The sequence below is a fragment of the Protopterus annectens genome, chromosome 4.part1 (assembly GCF_019279795.1).
Source record: "Protopterus annectens isolate FY-2018-M chromosome 4.part1, PAN1.0, whole genome shotgun sequence".
In the NCBI taxonomy this organism is placed as follows: Eukaryota; Metazoa; Chordata; order Ceratodontiformes; family Protopteridae; genus Protopterus; species Protopterus annectens.
Window position 1 is genome coordinate 147,220,294 of NC_056734.1, and position 22,836 is coordinate 147,243,129.

General features: G+C 39.5%; 1 protein-coding gene across 1 annotated transcript in view; it reads left to right on the top strand.

The window, feature by feature from the left end:
* PLD1 (phospholipase D1) overlaps positions 1–22,836 on the top strand; it is a 1,505,857-nt gene that overhangs the window by 477,622 nt on the left and 1,005,399 nt on the right. Inside the window, exon 6 of the mRNA XM_044070047.1 lies at positions 14,903–14,968. Within this exon, the coding sequence (XP_043925982.1) occupies positions 14,903–14,968 (66 nt within the window). The remainder of the gene's footprint in view (positions 1–14,902; positions 14,969–22,836) is intronic.

The window sequence follows — 22,836 nt, forward strand, 5'->3', positions numbered from 1 at the left end:
TACTACATTTTCCCCCAAATCCTTCTAATGAAAAAAATAAATTTAAAGTTCTCTCTCTTCATGATATAGTCACTGAAGTCAGTTCTCTTAGCAAATTATTAGGGGTGATAGTGGAAGATAATCTTAAATTCGACCTGCATATACAAAATTTCAGCAGAAAAAAATCAGTGCTTTTTATAATTGCAAAACATATGACTTTTCTGGTAAAAGTCGGGCAGAGAATGCAGTTTACACTAGTTGTCCCTTGAATACTTGGGTCTATGGTCATGTAGTATCATTCAGGACATCTGAAATAAATGAGATTTCTTTCAATAATACTCACTCCATTCTATTTGTATGACTCTGTTTCCATTGCTGAAGCAAGAATTGTGCATCGTGCTATAGCTGCACATGGCATTTGTTGTTAAAGGGCCGGAGAGAGGGAATTGAAAGGATCACTTCTGAAGAAAAGGAGTTCCTCTGCCTTGTATATGGTAAATTGTGTCATGGAAGTAGACCGAGACCAAGCTGTGCGCACATTTGAGCATTTTTAATATCATGGATTTTTAATACAATTCCACAGATTAGACAATTACAGATTAATCTGCAAATGGCATTATTTTCCTGTAGTATTAGAAAACAGGGAATTTGTTAACTCACTTAGAGATCGCCTTATATAAAACTCTTCATCACTGGCAAGCTTAATATAGACCAGAATTATTACAAGAACATGAGTGATTTTGTGGTTTGACAAAATTGCTTTGCAAGTGATACTTTGTCAGACTGAATTTATGAACTCTGTTAAGAACCAGTTTTGATGCTTGACTTGGTTTGGATATGCATACAAAGCCTTTTTCCTGTTGGCTCAGACAAACAGTACAGGCTGTAGGCTCCTGTGCAGGTACTAAGAAATCTTTTTCTTTTTATGAGCAAATCCACATACTGATCAATAGGGGAACCGGTTTACAGAAAAAACATGCAAGTGTTGTTTCTGTTGATTCTCAAAGGATTGATCATATTTACCAGTCTATCATCATTTTCTTAAACCTTTACCATATCTCCTACAGAGTGCAGTGATCTTCTGAAACTTACATGTAATCATACCCCTCAACTTCTTAAAACAAGAAAACTGGACAAAGCCGTAAATAAAAGTAGGACAAATTTCCCAAAAAATAGGGACAATTTTTAAATATTGCTCTTACAAACCTAGAAATTTGGTTGAATAACAGGTTGTGCATTAGCATGAATTTTCTGAAGGGTATGAAGTCTGAAGCTCAAATGTCTGTCATTATTTTCTAACTTCAGTCTTTAAAGATTTGCCACTAATTTGCAAGAAAACCACAATTTTATGAAAATTGAACCACAATATGTGGCAAAAAACTGGACGTTCTGTGAAAATTTGTACAGTTGAGAGATATACATGCAATGCTCTACCAAATTGTTATTTTTATATGTCGGTATCCTTTTTTACTTTCAGAATGCTTGGATCAATATAACTGCATGTTTTTGTTTTTGTACAAAATTGACTTGCTACATGTGTCTTCACACACCAAAGTAGATCTTCTTCTTTTGGCTGCTCCCGTTAGGGGTCACCAGAGTGGATCATCTGTTTCCATTTCTTCCTGTCCTCTGCATCTTGCTGTGTCACACCAACCACCTGCATGTCCTCTCTCACCACATCCATAAACCTTATCTTTGGCCTTCCTCTTTTCCTGTTAATTGGCAGCTTCATCCTTAGCATCTTTTTCCCCACTATACTCTGCATCCCGTTTCAGCACATGTCCAAACCAATGTAATCTTGCCTCTTTGGCTTTGTCTCCAAACCTTCCAACCTGGGCTGATCCTCTAATATACTTATTCCTAATCCTGTTCACTCTCGTCACACCCAGTGCAAATCTTAACATCTTTAGCTCTGCCACGTCCAGCTCTGACTCCTGCCTTTTTGTCAATGCCTCTCAACCCATGTAACATAGCTGGTCTCACTACCCTCTTGTAGACCTTCCCTTTCACTGTTGCTGGTACTCGTCTGTCACAAATCACCCCTGACTCTCTTCTCCACCCTGCCTGTACTCTCTTCTTCACCTCTCTTCCACACTAACATTACTCTGAACTGTTGATCCCAAGTATTTAAACTCATCCACCTTCATCACCTCTACTCCCTGCATCCTCACCATTCCTCTATACTCCCTCTCATTAGATCAACACATTTTATTATGAGCATGTACACATATCATGGGATTTTGTTGTCAAAGCAAAAAAACAAACTGGTAAATACCCAGTATAGAGTTCCAAACAAAATAGTCCAAGAATGAAAAGTAAAAGGAACTTACCAAACAATGTAAAAATAAGTTTAATAGCAAAGCTTTTGAGATAAAACTTTTCTTCAGTGCTTAACATCATACTAAAACACATTTTCATATATACACCACATGAACAAGTTCAAACCAGTTGAAGTGCAGCAACAATAAAATAGTTAAAGTGAACAATTAAGCGCTTGTTTCAAAAGAGACATTCTCTTGAGAACAGGTTTTAAACTCACAGTATCATTTAGCATAGGGGGTACATCTGCTTGAAAGTAATTAATCCATCTACACTCCACGTTCTCTATTTTCAACACAATATCCCCTCCTTCAATACTTCTTTCAGTAGGTTTTATAACCCTAAATGTAAAACTGCATTTTATCTGAGCTTATGATATGTTTAGCTAAGGCACTGCTCTCCACCTCCCTATGTATGTCAGATAGGTGTTGGACTATCCTTTCTTTTAACATTGTTGCTTTTTACAGCATAAAATGAAATGCATTTTTCACAGGTGGCTAAGTAAACCACATTCTTGGTTTTGCAAGTGGCAAAAATGTGAAAATAAAAGGTCTTATTTATATTAGGGTGTACAAAAACATTGTTCTTATTATATAGCGACAAAATTGTTAGTATTAAACTGTTAGAAGAAAACAAAAAACAAGTATTTAATAAGAGTTGGCCTAGCTAGACCATATTTCTCAGATATGATAGCCCAAATAATGGGAATGTGAATGATATGGATAGCACTTCCAGAAATACTTTAGGTATGTTATGCAATATAATGCACATACCAATAGGGTTAAACAATTTATAAGACAAAATTGGTCTGTACTATGTACATCTGATGTGATTAAAGAATTTGTAGGTTTATGAAGAAAATGAAACACCGTCATCTGTGTTGGCATGTCTGGCAGGAGATTTGTGTATATTCTCAGATTAATTTGTTTTGTGTGCCAGCATGTCAGATTGTGAAAATGTAAATACGTTTTTTAAAATGTTGAGTATTTCTCTCTTTATATAGAATGTTTAAAGAATCTGTCAGTGTTTTGAAAATTTTCTAATTGCGCATGCTTGTGAGGGGGGATTCTAAAGTACAAACTGTGGAGAATCAGCTGAACAATAGGTGATATCTTTAGAATATTCCTGGTTGCTAGGTGATTATGTGAACAGCTGATTGGCAGGAAAAAGAAATTTTTTAAACAGCTGACTGTTATTTTAAAAATAAGACAGTTGAAACTGTTAAGCTGGGCATTTTGGGAAGAGCAACAGTTGAAGAGTGACAGTCAGTTACAGTGTTGTGCAGTAGATACCCGGAGAAAAAGAACTCACCAAAAACTGTAAGCCTGCTTTTGCCTTGCTGTTATGTTTGATTAGATCAGTGACAGTGTTCTCTAGTTAGATTAGGAAAGTTTAGTTATGTAGATAGTTCTTCTAAGATGGTGGACCTCTGTCCTACAGTTTAATTTTACATTTCTGGTGATTGAATTCTGGTGTTTATTTAAAGTTATTGAGTTCCATGCTTGTAATCGTTTAACTTGTTTTTCATTACTTTACATTGTGGCTGCACTGTCGGTGTGTTTACGCCTGTTTGATACTCCCCAGGTCATACCTATCCATTATTTTGATATTTAATTTTTAATAAATTGATCACCCTTTGAAGGGTGTGTAGACCTGTCTGACTGTGGTGGCAGCATTACCATTTGTACTGGAGAAGGGAACACAGCTGGAAATCTGTGTCAGTCTTCCCATAAGTGTTTGAGTGTGTGAGATTTGAATTTATTTTGAGTGTGAGTGAGTCCGTGCTCTTCAACCCGAACACATTGCTCTGAAGTGTTATGATAAGAGATTACATTTGGAGTGGACATAGGTATATAGTCTAGTTCCAGGAAAATAGAGCATATTCCTTTTGTGCTGTTAAGGGAGATTATGGAAATGTAGTCTTGTGTGCTCTGTGCTCTCATGTTTTCCATGATGCTCCCACTCTGGAGTCAGTGGTGAGGATTGAGGCTCCTTAATTACTGACCCAGATTTTAATTGATGGGCGTCACATTATTGTTGGTGGTCCGGTGGAATATTGGCTGGAGGTCACATTTAATTGGTGGCAACGTTGGGATTTTTAATTGGATTCCAGTAGCCTGTGGGTAGTTGTCATTAACATGTGCACTGTTGACAGCCACAAGGTGAACATTTTTTATTTCAATCCACCACAGTTTTATTTATTTTTTTTAGTTAGATAGTCAAGGGATAGTAGACAAGGATGTCGGCAGAAAATTTTAACAATGTGATAAAAGTCCAGTTGGCTAAGGAGTGTGAAGCAAAAGGATTGGTGCATACCAGCTTGAACAAAGAAGCAATGGATTTCAGCCTTGGTTGCAGCCAGACCACAGACCAGCTGTTTGGGGGATATCCAGTTTGGTGTTGGTGATGTGCAGCCTGCTGAAATGGGGCAGTCCACATTTTCTTCAGAGGACCTGAGAATCCATCTGGAGTTAAGGAGATTGGAACTGGAGGCCAAATGTCTTGAACTGGAATCAGGAGAGAGACTGTGCCTGGAAGCCAAACAGCTGCAGACTGAAGAGAAACTGCACCTGGAGACCCAACACCTGGAGGCTGAGGAAAGAGAGAAGCAGCACTGATGTGAACTGGAGGCTGCGGAGAAACAGCATCAATATGAACTGGAAGCCAAAGACAATAAGAGACACTGTTGGCATGAAATAGAGCTTCAAATCCTTCAAGAAGGCAATGGAGGAAATGGGAAAGGGCATACCTGGACCCCAGAAGCTTTCCAGGTCAGTAAACTTTTTCCTCAGTACAGGGATGGGGATGCTTTTAATAGTTTTATTTATATTTCTGAGAGGGTATGTTGACAATATGATGCCCATGAGCTCTGGGTTCGGCTCCTGACTCCCTTACTCCACGGTAAAGCTGTTTAGGCTGTAACAAATTTAAATGGTGTAGATTGTTTGAATTATGACAAAGTGAAATGTTGCTTGCTTGACTGTTTCAAACTTGCATCTGTAGCATATAGGAAAAAAGTTTTATGAACATGGATGCAAGGCAGATAAAAGTGTACATGATTATATTGCTGATATAAGTATGTACTTTCACAGATGGGTGAGTGAGTGTCTGGTTACCACTTTTGAAGGACTGGCAGACCTTTTGGTGAGGAAACAAGCCCTCACTACTTTGCTTGATGACATGAGAGTCTGGTTAGCAGACCGTGAGTGTAACTCTGCAGAGGAGTTGAGGAGAAAAGGAGATCTGTACTTTGCAAGCAGAACACCGCTGCATAAGAAAGGGATACCAAGTGCTGTACATGGATGTAAGGGAACCCATGGGGGACAGTCTAAACCACTCCAACAGAGTACACCAGTAATGGGGGAAACTATTAACCCAAGTGCATGGTTAGGGATTGGATGTTTCGAGTGTAACCAGAGGGGGGACAACAGCAGCCAAATGTCCATCGTGGCAAGGTGAGAAACAGAAGGTGAGGGATCCAGTAAGTGTGGATGACAAACTGCCAGTGGTAAGCTGTTTATAAACAACGGAGTTGCCAAATTATCACCAAAATGTTTATCCTATCTTAGTAGATGGTAAGCAGGTAACTGCTAAGAGGGACACAGTTTCTGATATAACCATTGTGAGGCCTGCAGTGGTTAGAGAAGCACTGTGCTTGCTTGCTTGCAGTCCTCTCCAATTAGAGTATTGTGAGGGACCGCTTTCCAAATACATTTGGCTAGGTTCATCTTGACTGGGAGGATGAAAGAGGAAGCAAGCAAGTAGGTGTGTTTGAGGATATTCCTGCAGTTGTCCTGATAGGGAATGACTTTGATGCAGGACCTAGTGTACATGCAGTGAGGCTTGGAGAAAGGCATGTAGGTCCGGTAGTCTGAGAGAGACCCGGAAATATCTCATACCTGAAGCTGGGACTGGTGTGGTGGCTGTTTCAGAGAAGGTGCAATTTGCTAGCAGTAAGTCTGAATGTGAGCCACAGCTGCTGGTGGGTATTGATGTTCCCTTGGACACAGTGACTGTGAGGACAGAGGTGAGTAGTGGTACCCAGATTTGACAGTGAGGCGCAACAGTCAGAACTTACTAGGTTCCCTATTATATGATCGAAGACGCATTCTTTCAAATGCATCTTGATCTAACTCGAAATCATGAAACGGCAAAATACCACAATGGCATATAAGCAAATTCTTTCCCTGTGAAAGAAATCTCTTGGCCGTCTTCATTATATTGCCCATTTTTGTCACTGTAGTGTGATGTCGGAGTTGGTGTATTTAAGTAGGGGGGTGTGGGGGCAAAGCCCTCCACTTTATGTAATGTTTTAAAGTTTTGTTTTTTTTTCTTTTTTGGAACAGCAATTTTTTTCCCTGGGAATAAATCACTGTTCTAAGTGTTCGGGATTGTAAGCTTCCACTTACATGGGGTCGATAAATCAGTGTTCGCTGATTTAATATAGACCCACTTACTAAGCTTCCTGTGGAAGGGGAGCATGTGTTTGATAATATTCCAAGGTAGTGTGGACCACAGTTTGTGAACAAGCATTCCAAAATCTTAGAGATTTTGGGAGGACCCCCCTGTGTTAGGCAGCCCAGATTACAATAAAGAATCTATTGTACAGGTAGATGCTTCAAATTATGTGGTGGGGGCTGTACTTAGCCAAGTTTCCACAGAAGGAAAAGAGCACACAGTGGTATATCTGAAATATAGACTCCAGATTAGAGAATAGTGTTACCCAGCTGTAGAGAAAGAATGTTTGGCCATAGTGTGGGCATTGCAAAAGCTGCAGCCCTATCTTTATTGGAGAAAATTCACTTTACTCACAGATCATAACCCTCAAACATGGCTTAATAGGGTCAGTAAGCAAAATTCCAAGTTACTGAGGTGGAGTCTAGGATTGCAAGCATATGGTATGACCAGACAACATCGGAGTGGAGTTAATGATTCCAATGTGCATGGACTGTGAGGAGAGGAGTGGGTTAATATTCCCAGATAGACCCATTTTTCTCAACCATTGATTTTCAAGGGTCACTTGAAAATCTTGCTCGAGTCATAAGAAGGTGGGAAATGTGAAGAAACTAAAACACTTTTCTGTGTTAACATGTCTGGAAGGAGATGTGTATATCAGATAAACTTGCATTGTATGCCAGCATGTCTGATTGTGAAAATGTAAATACGTTTTTTTTAATGTTGAGTACATCCCTGCTTATACATAATGTTTTAAGAATCTGTTAGTGATTTAATACATTTATAATTGCACATTTGTGAGGGAGATTCTAAAGTACAAACTGGAGATTCAGCTCAACAATAGGCAGTTAGTGAAGAGTGACAGTCACAGTGCTGTGCAGTAGATACCCGGAGAAAAATAACTCTGTAAGCCTGCCTTTGCTATGCTGTTATGTTTTAAAATAGATCAGGGAGAGTATTATCTAATTAGATTGGGAAAGTTTAGTTATGTAAATATAGTTTTTCTAAGGCGATGGACCTCAGTCCTATAGTTGAATTTTACATTTCTGGTGACTGAATTCTGGTGTTTATTAAAAGTTATTGATTTCCATTCTTATAATCATTTTGCTTATGTGTTTTTCATTACTTTACATTGTGGCTGGACAATTAGTGTGTTCTTTAGAGATTAGAGTGCGCCTCTACCTGTTTGATACTCCCCAAGTCACCTCAAATGCCTGGCTTCTTCTGGTCATAACTATAATTTATTTTGATATTTAATTTTTAGTAAATTGATCACCCTTTAAAGGGGTGTGTAGATCTGTCTGACTGTGGAGGCAGCATTACCAATTGTATTGGGGAGGGGACACCACTAGAAATCTGTGTCAGGTTTCCTAGAAGTGTTTGTGTGAGATTTGAATTTATTTCACATGTGAGTGAGTCAGTGGTCTTAAACTGGAACGCAGTGCTCTGAAGTGTATGATAAGGGATTACATTTGGGGTGGACATAGGTATATAGTCCAGTCCCAGAAAGAGAGCGTGTATTTCTGTTGGGCTCTTAAGGGAAATTTTGGAATTTTATTCTTGTGTGTTCTGTGCTCTGGTGTTTTTCATGATGCTCCCACACTCGAGTCATTGGTGAGGATTGAGGCTTTTTAATTACTGACCTGGATTTTAAGAGAGGGATGTCACATTATTGTTGGCAGCCCAGTGGGATGTTGGCCAGACGTCACAAGGGTTCATCACCTATATTTGCTTTTAGGAAATTTAGGAATCTGCAACAGCTCTGTTATAAAAACCTACAAATGTGCTCTAAGAATGCTAAAATAAAAACTAAAATACTTTGCCTTGCTATGATTGCCAGTTTTGTCACTATATAAAAAGAACAATGTGTTTCTACACCCAAATACGAGTAAGACATTTTATTTTCACACATTTGCCACTTGTAAAACCAAGAATTTGGTTTACTTAGCCACTTGTGAATAATGCTCTTCATTTTATGTTGGAAAAACTAACAGTATATTACAATTAAGGATAGCCCAACACCCATCTGACATATGTAAAGAGGGGGGAGAGTAATGCATTAGCAAAACTATCATAAGCTCAGATAAAACGCATAGTGTTACATTTAGTGTTATAAAAGCTATTGAAAGAAGTATTGGAGGAGGGGGTATTGCTCTGAATACTGACAGTTTAAAATCTGTACTTGAGAGAGAACCAAGTAGATTGTTTATTTTATTGTTGCTGTGCTTCTATTGGTTTGAATTTGTTCATGTGATGTACATATGAAAATGTGTTTTAGTATGATTTTAAGCAGTGAAGAAGAGTTTTATCTTGGAAGCTTTGCTATTAAACTTATTTTTACATCACTTTGTGAGTTCCTTTTGCTTTTTATTCTGGGATTTTGTTGTCTAAATGTTTCAGGGAGTGGCTAAGCATACTAGAGTTTAGATAGCATAAATTATGCACTTGGAGAGTATGAAAAAAAATGAAAAATAAAACAAAATATTTTTCTGTGCACTTTACAGTGCACAGTCCGGACTGCAAGAGGAGCAGCAGGGACTCGGGACAGAGCCTTAGGGATCTCGTCGGGAAGGAGCATTGGGATCTGGTCTTCAGTATTGCGCGGGGAAGGATGTATGTAATGGACGTTAACTCTGGATGTATTCATTCAGGTAAGGTGCCTTTTAATTTACAATGTTTATTGAGTTTGTGCTTTTTATTTGTGTATGGTGCTTGAGTTTGTGCTTTTTCTTTGTGTATGGTGCTTGTGCTTTACTGGAGTTTGTGTATGGTGCTTGTGCTTTACTGGAGTTTGTGTATGTGTATGGTGCTTGACTGGAGTGTGTGTGTGTGTGTGTGTGTGTGTGTGTGTGTGTGTGTGTGTGTGTGTGTGTGTGTGTGTGTGTGTGTGTGTGTGTGTGTGTGTGTGTGTGTGAAAATGCCCCAGGTGCTTATGGTGGTGTGGTAGGGAATGCCTCAGGCTTGAACCCTGTACCCTGGTCAGGCTTGAACCCTGTACCCTGTATGCAGGTGTTAAAGACTTGAGTTCCCTACCCACCACCATTTGTAAAAAAATTTCAGATTTTTACCTCATATTCGATCTGATCTGTTCCTCATAATATCTGTGGTTTGTAAATGTTGCAATGCTTGATATTTGATGGTGTAGTAGTAGCATTGTTGCCTCACAGCTGCAGGTTCTTGGGTTTGATTCTTGGCTGGGGTTCCTTCTTTGTGGGGTCTGTATCTTCTCCCTGTGTTTGTGTGGGTTTGCTTTTGTGCCCTCCCATGTTACAAAGACATGTCTGCATTATTTCTTCCTGGGCCTCTGCTGAAAATTTGTTTATTTGTTCCAAGTCAGACTGTCCTGATTACAAAATGTTAAATAAAATTGATACGCATTTGAATTTCAGCCTTAAGGGTTTCTGAATGTTTAATTATTTGATGGTGCAGTGGTAGTATTGTTGCCTCACAGCTATAGGTTTTCTGGTTTGATTCTTGGTTGGGGTGGCTTCTGTGTGGAGTCTGCATCTCCTCCATGTGTTTGTGTGGATTTGCTCTGGTGCCCTGCCATTTTACAAAGACGTGTCTGCAGTTTTAATCCCTGCTGAAAATTGGTTTTGTTCTGTCCGCAGTAAAATTGACAGGCATTTGAATTTCAGACTTCAGGTTTCTGAATGTTTAATTCCTTGCATAATTGATGGTAGTATTGTTGCCTCACAGCTATAAGTTTTCTGGTTTGATTCTTGGTTGGGGTGGCTTCTGTTTGGAGTCTGCATCTCCTGCCTGTGTTTGTGTGGATTTGCTCTGGTGCCCTGCCATTTTACAAAGATGTGTCTGCAGTTTTAATCCCTCTCTGCTGAAAATTGTTTTTGTTCTGTCCGCAGTAAAATTGACAGGCATTTGAATTTCAGACTTCAGGTTTCTGAATGTTTAACTCCTTGTATAATTGATGGTGCAGTGATAGTATTGTTACCTCACAACTATAGGTTTTCTGGTTTGATTCTTGGTTGGGGTGGCTTCTGTCTGCATCTCCTCCCTGTATTTGTGTGGATTTGCTCTGGTGCCCTGCCATTTTGCAAAGACGTGTCTGCAGTATTAATCCCTGCATCTCTGCTGAAAATTGTTTTTGTTCTGTCCAGTAAAATTGACAGGCATTTGAATTTCAGACTTCAGGTTTCTGAATGTTTAATTCCTTGCAGATTTGATGGTGCAGTGGTAGTATTGTTGCCTCACAGCTATAGGTTTTCTGGTTTGATTCTTGGTTGGGGTGGCTTCTGTGTGATGTCTGCATCTCCTCCATGTGTTTGTGTGGATTTGCTCTGGTGCCCTGCCATTTTACAAAGACGTGTCTGCAGTTTTAATCCCTGCTGAAAATTGGTTTTGTTCTGTCCGCAGTAAAATTGACAGGCATTTGAATTTCAGACTTCAGGTTTCTGAATGTTTAATTCCTTGCATAATTGATGGTGCGGTGGTAGTATTGTTGCCTCACAGCTATAGGTTTTCTGGTTTGATTCTTGGTTGGGGTGGCTTCTGTTTGGAGTCTGCATCTCCTGCCTGTGTTTGTGTGGATTTGCTCTGATGCCCTGCCATTTTACAAAGACGTGTCTGCAGTATTAATCCCGCTGAAAATTGTTTTGTTCTGTCCGCAGTAGAATTGACCGGCATTTGAATTTCAAACTTCATGTTCTTCAGAATACATAGTAGCACAACCTTTTTCTAGCAATTTTCTAAGTTTATAAGATGAATATTTTAAATTTGTCCCTATTTTGGACTGTTCCCCCCATTATATTGGCTTCGTCCTGGTTTTGTGCTAAGGTTGACAGCTATGGCAAGAACTGAATTCACTGAATATGGACTGTAGAATTGTGCATATTTACTGATAAAGGTGCACTGTAGAATTGTGCATATTTACTGATAATGGTGGACTGTAGAATTGTGCATATTTACTAATAATGGTGGACTGTGGAATTGTGCATATTTACTAATAATGGTGGACTGTAGAATTGTGCATATGTTTTGTTTCATTGCTTACTGGAAAAATGTTCAAAACAAATTTAAAACACCCTCTAACAAGTGTACTGTATTGTACAAGGAATATAATTTTAGTACAATGAGGAAGGTGTATGATTCAAAACAGCCCAAAATTAATCTTTATCTGCCACTGGCAAAATGTATTTTCTTTGAATGTGGGTTTCAATGCTGTTTCAATGAATGTGAGTTTCAAGGGCAGAGAAGTTTTAATGCTAAGTTTTCATTGTGAGACTGCATTGCTTTGTTTAACCTGATGAAGGCATTTGTTTTTTGTTTAGAAAGCGCTTGTGTCTTATTTTTTTTATATTAAATGCTACTTGGACTATATCGTGGTGGTTTCAAGCAATTTCTTCAATATTGTTTAACAGATTACTTAATGTTTGTGCTGTAAAATACAAAATAAAACTTTCAAATGAAGTCCAATCATTGAAGTAAAGCAGTATGCACATTAGTTGGCTGCAGAGGCTCCAGTTCAACCAGACAGGCCCAGCTGAACTATACCTCCCAACTGTCCAGATTTTCAAAGAATGAATAGATTTTTGCTTCTTATTTTTGGTTTGTTGTTCATAAAATTTGTAGTTTTAATTCCTAAATGATTTGCCAGAAGTCACTAAATAATAAGTTTCAGACTTCATAACCTTCATAAAATGCATGTTAAAGTAAGAGCCTATCAACTGTCTCAATTTATACAAGAGCAATTTTAGTACTGTTTATATGTGCCCCAATATATTTGGCCTTGTTCAGATTTACTGCATTAACAGGTTGAGAGGTACATGCAAATAAATTATTAGGCATAGCCAACCTCTCAACTGTCCCTGTTTCTGCAAAATAGCAATTTTGGAAGAAAACATGGAGGGTTTACAATTAAGAAATAACTGTAATAATCAAAGTTATAGATTACTTGAAATGCATGTAGATTCTTTTATTTTGTCAGCTGCTCAAGGTAGCAGTACTAATATTAAAGTGTCCCTTCTTTGACAGGTAGAAGCTGTATTGTGTGTCTATTTTATATTTTTGCATCACATTTTGGTCCATTTTTCATAAAATTGTGTTTTTGGCAAATTAGTGACAAATCACTAAAGACTGAAGTTAGAAAATGACAGACATTTGAGTTTCAGATTTTATACCCTTCAGAAAATTCATACTAATGCAAGACCTATTCTATTATCTTTCTAAGTTTATTAGAGCAATATTTAAAAATTGTCCTTCTTGTTGTGCCTTTGTCCCACTTCTGTGTATGGCTTTGTCCAGATTTCTTGCTCTTGAAGTTGAGAGGTATGACAAATGTGTCAGGGCCATCACAGTCAGCCAGAGAGATTTCAAATTGTGACATGCTTGTTTCCCCATGTAGTGACTCTCAAGGCAAGGAGTAGTTGTATCTACACACTGCATAAGTACTACAGTGGCTTTTCATCTGTCCTTGATTTTGCAGAATGGTCTGGTTTCTGTCATATTTTTGTACTGTTGATTTATGCTTATTACTCAAAGTGCCTGTTGCTCTGTGTTTAAGTAGCAATGCTTTAATGACCATAAGGTTGTTAAAGAATTGCCAACATTCTGTTGTTGCCATGCAGAGAATACTTGACTAGATAATGTATAAAGGACAGGATTCCATTATTTTAAAAGCTCATTACACTTGTTGGAGACTTCCAGTCATCTCTACAGGCTAAACTAAACAGAATGCCAATCATGTGTGGTCCATAACCTGTACAGTAATCCTTTAAGCAATGTATCTTGAGCTTGTTTCTTGTTTGCTTTTTATTTTTACTTTTATCATGTTTTCCCATGAAACGTTGTCAGGCAGCAGGTCTTTTTGGATAAGAAACATTTTTACAAGTGGGGCATCACATAGATTTCTACTTTCAGCATGTTGCTTGGTACTTTAATAAAGCTGAATATATTATAATTAGAACTGCAGTGCAAGGAGAAGTAGTTTGAGTTGAGTGCTTCTGGTTTTTCTTATACTTGATTTTGACTGGCATTCCAGTAATGTATTTAAAAAGTAATTTATTTTTCATGCCTCACAACCTTTTGTTTCCATCTAGATATTAAGTAAGCTGTCATGCAGCCAATGCATTGAAATATTTTTATTCTTCTACACTTATTTTTGTCTTGATTGGACTTTCATAATGATGGTTTGCCACCCAGGGAAGTCACCAGCCGCCACTGGAGAGTATAGTGATAACTATTCCATCAGGTGAAACTTTTACGAATGCAAGTTTTTGGATGTTCAGAGCTACTTGGTATGTCAATGTCCACAGTTGACATTCTGGATCACACTGTATAGCTGTCGGTGCAGGAGAAAATCAAGATGTGATAAATGCATAAACTTATGAATTGAACTGCCGGAGTATTAGTCTAAAAACACTGCTCATATTCAGAGAATTAGGTAATGAGCATATATACTCCACTGACATAAAGAAGATATGATTTGTTACATATTCTGTATAGTGAAAAATGTGTGATAAAAAAAGTTTAGTGATAAAATTGTCTGATATCAAGTATGTAATTGTGAATTGTCAAAGCCAATCGTGTTTTATATGGAAGCTTTATTTTTCAGTTTCTATGTGTACTAATATCTGTATTTTTACAGACCTCCAAGATGTTCTGCCATTTGAATGCTTCAAAATTCAATATTTATTTGCTTGTTTACTGGAGTAGAACACTAAACCACATACATGTTTTTTTTTTTTTTCAAAAGCAACCTGTAAGGACTGCCTGATGAAGGAAGTGACTTGTTTAGAGTCACTCAGTTGGCAAATGGAGGTTATGAGACTCAAACTCCGGAGTGCAAGAAATTGCTCATTATCATCTCATAGACTTAATTCTGTGTACCAATCTTAGAAATTTTAAATCTGCATGTACATTTTTAAGGAGAGTTTAATAAAACAAAAAAGTGAATAAATGTGGAATATGGAGCCAATGTGATGCATTATGTGAACAGAAAGATAAACTTTGCTGAAATCAAACATTGCATTTATTTTAAAGATTTGAAATGCTTGTGCTTTTCTGCAGTCTGTTCTAAACAGAACCTGAAAGCTGAAGAGGTTTAGTGCTGAAAAAAATGCATGCCAAATGCTAATTATTAGTTTTAATGCTGTATTGTAACAAATGTTTTTTTTTTTTGTTTTGTTTTCAGAAACAGCTGGAAGACTATTTAACAAAGCTGTTGAAAATGCCATTGTACAGAAATTATCACGCAACAGTAAGTTTCTCCTGCTAAATGCACTCTGAATTAGTACAACAGGATAAGACACAAAGTTGCAGTTAAAATAAAAGCATACTTAAAATGAGTTATTTTTGTTTGTTGTGCTTTTGTTTTTCTGCACGATGATTGAAAGACAATGTTTTCCTTTTAGATGTTTATCATATGCTTAGCCAGCAGGCTTTAAGACAAGTACAGAGAGCCTTTTTCATTTTTTTTCATGCAGCCGTTGTTGCTGAAATGAAACAAGCTAAATGTAGCTGGAAGATTTTAGATATATCCCAGAAACATGTCTTTTTTCATTAATTGCCAGTACAGAGTGTGTATGTGGTTATGAGAATTAAACCTATTGCATAAGATGCAGTTTGTTCACCACTCTGCCATAACATGTCATACTTTCAAACACTTGTTGTAGAAGCTGACTTGTATACCAGATGAAGCGCATAAAATTGTATACATTTGCCTTATACTAGAATTTAAATGAGGAATGTGGATCTATTAAGTGCATCCATTTTAGATGTACAGGCATTAAGTATCTTTCATTTAGAACCATCTGGCTTCTGCCAGGGTGTAATGCTTTATAAAACACTAAAGCTGGTAGGAGCTTGTCTGGAGTGGGATACAAAAATCTACTAATCCTATAGGCAGATAAGCTAGTTGTCCTCAATAAACAGAAATAAATTAAAAGATGTCCTTTGTATGGATCACTGTTGCATAGGATCATAGGAAATTACTAGGCTATTGGCCCTGAGGCCCTTATAAGCCTAGCCAAGAGTTTAGCTCATGTTTAGACAAGTCAGCACCCAAAGCCCCTGTCCAGCAGGGACACAGGTGGAATCCCCGGGGTATATTTTCTGTTTACCATCAAGCTGTCCAGGTTGGGCTTGAAAGGGGAGAATGAGGTATTTTGCTTGACGTGGAGAGGGAGTCTATTCCACAGATGGGGGGATTTCTGGGACACAAATATGTCCCACCAACAAGTCCTATTGATGCCACAGACCAGGTTAAGATCGCGCGTGCGTGTTATTCGAGTGGAGCTTGACTTGTGGATATGCAGCAGAGTCCCATCAAGGCGGGGTCTGAGATTGCTTTGTATGCCAGGCAGAGGTCACCTCTGAGGAGTCTGTATGAAACTGAATAGAGGGACAGGGCTTTTAGTCTATCTGTTTTGGGTAGAAGTTTGAGGCCCTGCATTCTTTTGGTGAAGAACCTCTGTGGTCTGTCCAGCTGCCGCATGTGTTTTGCGAGGTACATACCGAAGAACTCAATAACTGGCCATATAAGGGAAGAATACAGGTATGTTATGACCTCCTTGTTCCTGGATGAGATACCCTTACTTCTGAAGTGTGCCATATAGAAAGCTTTCTGTACAACAGAAGCAATATGGTGGTCAAAAGTCAGGTTGCTATCAACCTGGGTGCCCAAATCCCTCATGACTGATTGCATGCTTAGGACGTTGTTATTAATGTGATAATATGTGGGGTCATCACTCTCCCCTAAGGGGATGATTGCATTTTTTGGCATTCAGCTTGAGGCCATGTTTCCAGCACCAGTCATTTCCTTTGGGCGAGACCCTCTTAGAGGATGTCGAGAGCACTTGGGGAATTGATGACGACACCCAGCTTTCAGTCATCTGCAAACTTGGTCAGCCATAGCCCACTGGTTTTGGCCTGCACCTCAGAGAGGTATATCCTGAATAACAGAGGCCCCAAGACCGATTCCTGGGGTCCGCCACTCGTTACAGGTCTACTGTTTGAGGTGGCTTCCCCTATTTTGTTTAGATGGGTTCTGTCAGTGAGCCAGTTTGCTATCCATCTGATAACACATGGATTGATACCTAGTTGATAGAGTTTGTCTACTATGCCCAAATGGGGAATAGTGGTGAAGGCCTTGGCTAGGTCAAGGTAGGTGGTGTGCACCATCTTCCCGTCCTTCATAGCTTTTGGTGACTGTCTTAAAGAAGTTGACCAGATTTAACAAACATGACGTCCTCTTGACAAAGCCAAACTGTGTGAGGTTGAGTGTTTGGAGGTTGCCATGTCCCTGTTAATGAGGTCCATGATAATCTGTTCCATGGCCTTGCAGATCAGGCTAGTTAGGCTGATGGGTCTATAATTTCCCGGATCTGTGGATGCTCCACCTTTGTGCAAAGGGATGACAGTGGCTGTCATCCACAGCTGGGACAAAGCCGGTACTTGGGCTTTGGTTGAATAGGGTGCTGCAAGTTCATGCCTGAGTTCATGTAGGATGCAGCCTGGGATGTTATCGGGTCCCATGGAGATTGTATTTTTTTACTTTGAGTTGTCAGTGATGACCTGTTCCCTAGAGATAAGGGGAGGGGGGCAGGTACTGGGGATGTCCTGATTTACTGGTTGGGGGACAGAGGGGTAAAGTTTTTACTGAATCTGTCAACCAGTAGGTTATATCTACGGCATTTGTGTATGTGGTGTCCTTGACCACCAGTTCTGAACAGATCTGAGTGCTTCCTTTGAGATTGCGGACATGTGTGAAGAAGGGCTTATGATTGTCTCTAGTAGATGTGGCCAATTTAGACTCGAAGTTGGCTTCAGAGGATTTCACTAGTGCTCTTATTTGCTTGTTCAGGCTAAGGATAGATAGCTTCCAATTGGGCACCTACTCCTTCTTGGTCCTGGACAGCATTTTTTTCCTGTTTGTTATAGAGTTTATTTATTGCAGATGTCCACCAGACAGGTTTAGTCTTCCTTACTTAGATGATTTTGTCCTGTCAGGTATTCCTGATTCCATGCATATATAAAACTGCTCATGTAGTACTTTCGTATAGATATGGACATTGGTGCCAGTTCCAACGGGGGGGGGGGGGGGCTGTGAAGCTGTTTTATACCATCCTTCAGGAGGTTGTAATCAGCTTTGGAGAAATGCTTTTTTTTTACTCTAGCTTGAGAGGGGTCAGGGTAGATGCTGACTTCAAAAGTGAGTGCTTTATGGTCCTATCTTACCAGAGAGGATGATACTGTAGGAGTGCTGCAGTGGTTACTCATGTTGGTTAATACCAAGCCCAAGATAGCATCACCTCTTGTGGGGGTATCTGGGCTTCAAAGAGGTCCAGATTGGTAGAGTGGGCATACTGAGTCAAATTTTTAGGCCTGTAGCTAGCTATGATTTGAATTGGGATCTTGTCAGTGGTTAACTGCACCTGGAGTGTCTCTTGTGTGTCATACTGTTTGACCAGCCTGGAGGTGTGTGTCTCTTTAATATACATTGAAACTCCACCTCCTTTGGCTTCGCTGCCCACAGTTTGGGGTCTGAATGCATGATAGGATGAGTAACCAGATAAGGTCGGGGGAGGTCTCTGCAGATTTGAACCAGGTTTCTGTGACTGCACAAATGTCAGCATTTTCCAGGGTTAAGAGTGCTTGTAATGAGTGCAGTTTCATGTTTAGACTCCTAGTGTTTAGCAGCATGACCTTCAATTTGCAGTTTGTTAAAATTTTTATGTTGGTTTTATCATCCTCAGGACTTTTTCTAAAAAAAGGCACTATGGGAGAGGCAAGGGCCTTTGCCAGAAGCCTGAAGCCCAAGTGAGACAGATGCAGACCATCTCTAGCAAAGCATCATGGTCTGTCGATCCTATCTTCTCAGGCTGTCAGGTACTGGATCCCCCCCTAGAATGACACCAGAAACTAAGGCAATTGTTTGTCATTTTCTGTTTGTATTGAAGCATCATTCTGAGTGATGGTAGAATGCTGCTTAAGGCTAGGGGCATACCTGCCTGGGACAAATATTCAGTGAGCTCAATCATGTCCGTCTTCATATAGTCCAGGGAGATGCGTCTCAAATCATTCATTCCACCTGACACACAACTAACCGTGACTTTTTCCTTATCCAGCCTGGTGAGAGGCACGTGTGTGTCTCACAGTGGAGTCTCCTATGACTAATATGTTGGGTTTATGGTTAGGCCTCTGTGGTTGTGAGGCACAGGTGTGTGGATTATGTGTGGTATGTGTGGTGGAGGGTTGTGGAGTTCGCGGGTGTTTTTGCCTCTGAGGTCTCCTTTGTTTGGGTATGTTTTTGTTGAGAACCTCCACATATGTGGGTGTGTGTTGTGTAGTGGATGGTGGTGCTTGAGGTGTAGTGATTGTTAACCTTCTCAGTATCGGATATACAGGCTTGTGAAGGGAGAGAGCATAAACTCTAGGTTCTTAATGTAATTGCATCTCTTACAAATTGTGTTCCTAGGTGGAGATAGCAGATGGTTGTCCATGTACATGAGGCAGTTGCTACACTGTCTCAGGATGCCCATATCAACCAGGCTGGCAGAAGAAACTGTAGAAAAGTCTCCATCCATATTTGTCAGAATCTGAGGGAGAGAGGCCAAGGAAAGCTTAAAGGGTAGACCTAAAGCCCAACTGCTTAGACGAAAACTAAGAGACTTAGAATAACACTTACAATTTAAATAGGCTAAAAACAAGCAGTAATAAATGCAGCAGAAAAGATGCAATAGAGCACTTTAGAGAAACAAGTAGCTGAAAAAACAAAATGAAGTAATAGAGTAGGAGGAGGAAACACAAATAGTGTAAAAGCTGCTATAATTTATTTTTTTGAAAGGGAAGAGAGAAAGGAGGAATGGAGGACAGTTCAAGGTAAAGGAACTATGGAGCTTGGCCTTCCAAAATGTTCTTTCTCCATTAAGTAGAATGAGCTAATGAGACTGAACTGGGAGCAGTGTCCCAGATCAAATTTACAGTGGGGGTGGGAAACTGCAAAGCCGCCAAGTTTAAGAACAAGACAACAATAGGTGAGGGAGGGTGGGGAACTATGCTACAGCTACTAGCTACACTATTTTAGGCAGAAAACACTACAGAAATGTTTATCCCAGCAGGAAAACAGCAGTGAGACACTAAATTAAAGTATTAGACAATGGAGTAAGGAGACTCTAGAAAATGCTTTTAACTGCAAACAAATCATTTATATGATACACTCATTGGCAGGAAAAACAGAGCACCAAACAGATGCTTAACAAAAGGAGAAGATTTCCAAATAATACCTTTCACACATTGAAACTAGCTAAAAAACCTTTACAAAAAATGTGGCAGTAACAAAAGTGATTTATAAGGCCCAGTAAGGCAGTAGAACAATGTAGATTAGTTTATAGCAATAAAGTACAGTAAAATAATAGGCAGCAGATAATAAAAAGTGCAATATAAAGTAGGCAGCAGACAATAAAAAGTGCAATAAATTGTGAGAATAAGCAATAACTAATAAAAAAATAAGCAAGAAAACAGGACACTTATCATTTTATATCACAGATTAGAATTGTGGTCAGTGTTCCTCCTCCGTTTAGCTCAGTGTAAAATTGCAGTAGTATTAATGTCAGTGGGAATTAGAAACAGGTGAGTGTTGAACAACTGACCCAGCTACCAAAAGTCTGTGAACATCTTGATGTGAACCAGCTCCCCATTTTGAGTATGCATGCCCCCATGCCATATAACAGGCAATTAGCCCATACCATCTTCAGCTCCCTTGCTAAAAAAAGTGCATGCACATCTCGGCAAAAACATTACTTGATCCTTTCTCAGCCCAGAACTCCTTTCCAGAGAAAATTAACTAAAGATACATGCCCTTTTTGGGGAAACCTTTATTTTACCTTTGTTCTTAACTTGATTACTTGAGAATTTTATGGAGGAAAAGCTTTTTCAGTCGTCTCTATTATCCAGGACAAGTGGCCATGAAAAGTCTTTGTCTACAGGTGTTGCACAGTGTGTGATCTATGTTTTAAGTGCTTGTTTTGATTGGGAGAGTCCAGTTTCACAGATGACCAATGGATGAGTTCATATGAAAAAAACAAATGCAGGGAGGTAGGAAAGCCATCACTGAAGGATGGTTAACTAAGGAGAAACTGGAAAGCCCTTCATGCAGGCTGTTGAATAGCTTTCCACACTTTATGGAGAATGCATATCCAATAAAGAGATGCACTAAAAAGTACCACTGCCACGAAAGTGTCAAGGGAGGAAGACTGCTTCCAAAAAGGATGGCAGTGAGAGGAAGACTGCCCACATAGCCAGTAGGCCCAAGGATTTATTTTCCAGTGAAGCAACTTCCCAGTCCCCATCCTAGTCATCTGCTAGCCTATGCCTTACCATCTAGAGGCAGACATACCAGCATCAAATCAAACATTTTCTGTGGCTTTGCACCAGGGGGCTGATAAACCACACACTGAAACATTGCTCACTTTCACATTGCACTGCCACATACAAATGGTGGGGCCTATCAGGTGGAAAGGTGTTCAGGGATTCTGACCCTAATCATGAACAAGACCAGTTCAGTGGACAGACCTGTGAATCATAGCAGGTCATTCAAAAGTCTTGTGCGGCAAAGCTTACTCCTCTGCTCAGATCTTTGTGTCAGTCTGGCCATATATGCTTTCAAGAGGCTAGCAGAGGAGTATTTTATTATGTAGTACAGCTTATATTATACAACTTAAGGCATCAGTGCAGTAGGAGAAAAAAGGGGATCTTCCCTTTCTTAGGAGTCCAGTCTTCCTTCAGGCAGTGAGAAGAGTGTAGCTGTCCTTCCATGTTGGATATGAGTCTGGTAACAAATAAATCATTTGTTATTCTCCTTCTGAAGGCGTTTCATGCTGTGAAACATCATGAGAAAACATTTTAAGTAGTATTCCAGTGAGATGCCCAACACCAAGGACAGACATATTGTGGTCTTCTAGGTTTAGAAGAAAATGAGGCCACAGTGGTTGCACCAGTGAGAAAAGCATTTAAGAACATCTTTTGGTGTTTTTTCTTTAGAACTGAATTTTTAGCCATCAGCACCCAAAAAACCTCACTGGTTCTATAATTTGCAGCAGTCCTGCCAGTGTTTGTCCAATCCCCCTATGGTGGATTACAGTCATCATATCTCTGACTGCAACTAACGATCCTAAATTGGTACCAAGTCACAACAATCTCCCTAATGATAAAGAAGGTAGGATCTGTGATATGTTCTGTTAAAAATGTGCTGCAAGTTTGTGTGGCTTACAATTAATTGCCATATACTCGTATAACTAAGTATTAAGATCAATTCTTAAAGCCAGTGGAGAATTTAGCTGCAGAAAACAAACATCTGAGCCTAACCGTGCAAATTTCTAAGTTGACCCATACAACTTATAAACTGAGAAAGTGGGTACCAGGCTTAACATCACTCTGTTAGTGAAAGCTACTTGTATCGTTAACCACTAATGTGATTCAGGGAATTTCATGCTACAGATCAATATTGCACTGTCTTGCTATCTTGAGGATTTATCTTTTCTTCTACATGGTGCTGTCTCAGAGCTGGCACAGCCTCAGTTTTGCTGCTGTGCAAATCGCATTGTGTTTTACTACTCATGACTGTCACTCAGTCTGGTAGTGTACGGGTTTTAGATTTATAGGTAAGTACTAGGCTATCTGCCCGAGGGCATCTATAAGCCTAGCCAGAATGTGTTGGCTTTCACCACCCCCTTAGATTAGTTCCCTGTGCCTCGGTCCAGCAGAGCCACTATAGTGATCCCCAGGGTAAATTTTCTGTTTCCCATATACTTGTCAAGGTTTCTCTTAAAGAGTGTTAGTGAGGCGCTCTGCCTAATGTAGATTGTAATCCTGTTCCAAAGCATGGGAAGTCTCTGGGACAGGAATCTATCCCTCTAGCACATCCTCTTTATCGTTGTGATGAGGTTTAGATCCCTAGAGAGTGTGGCTCTTGGGGATTTGTTTTTTTTTTTTAGGTGGAGCATGTCCATCAATTCTGGGTTGGACATGGCCTTGTATGTCAGGTAGCGATCACCTCTGAGTAAGCGGTATGCAACAGAGTACAGCTGGAGTTTCTTCAGTCGGGCTGCATAGGGCTTACGTCTGAGG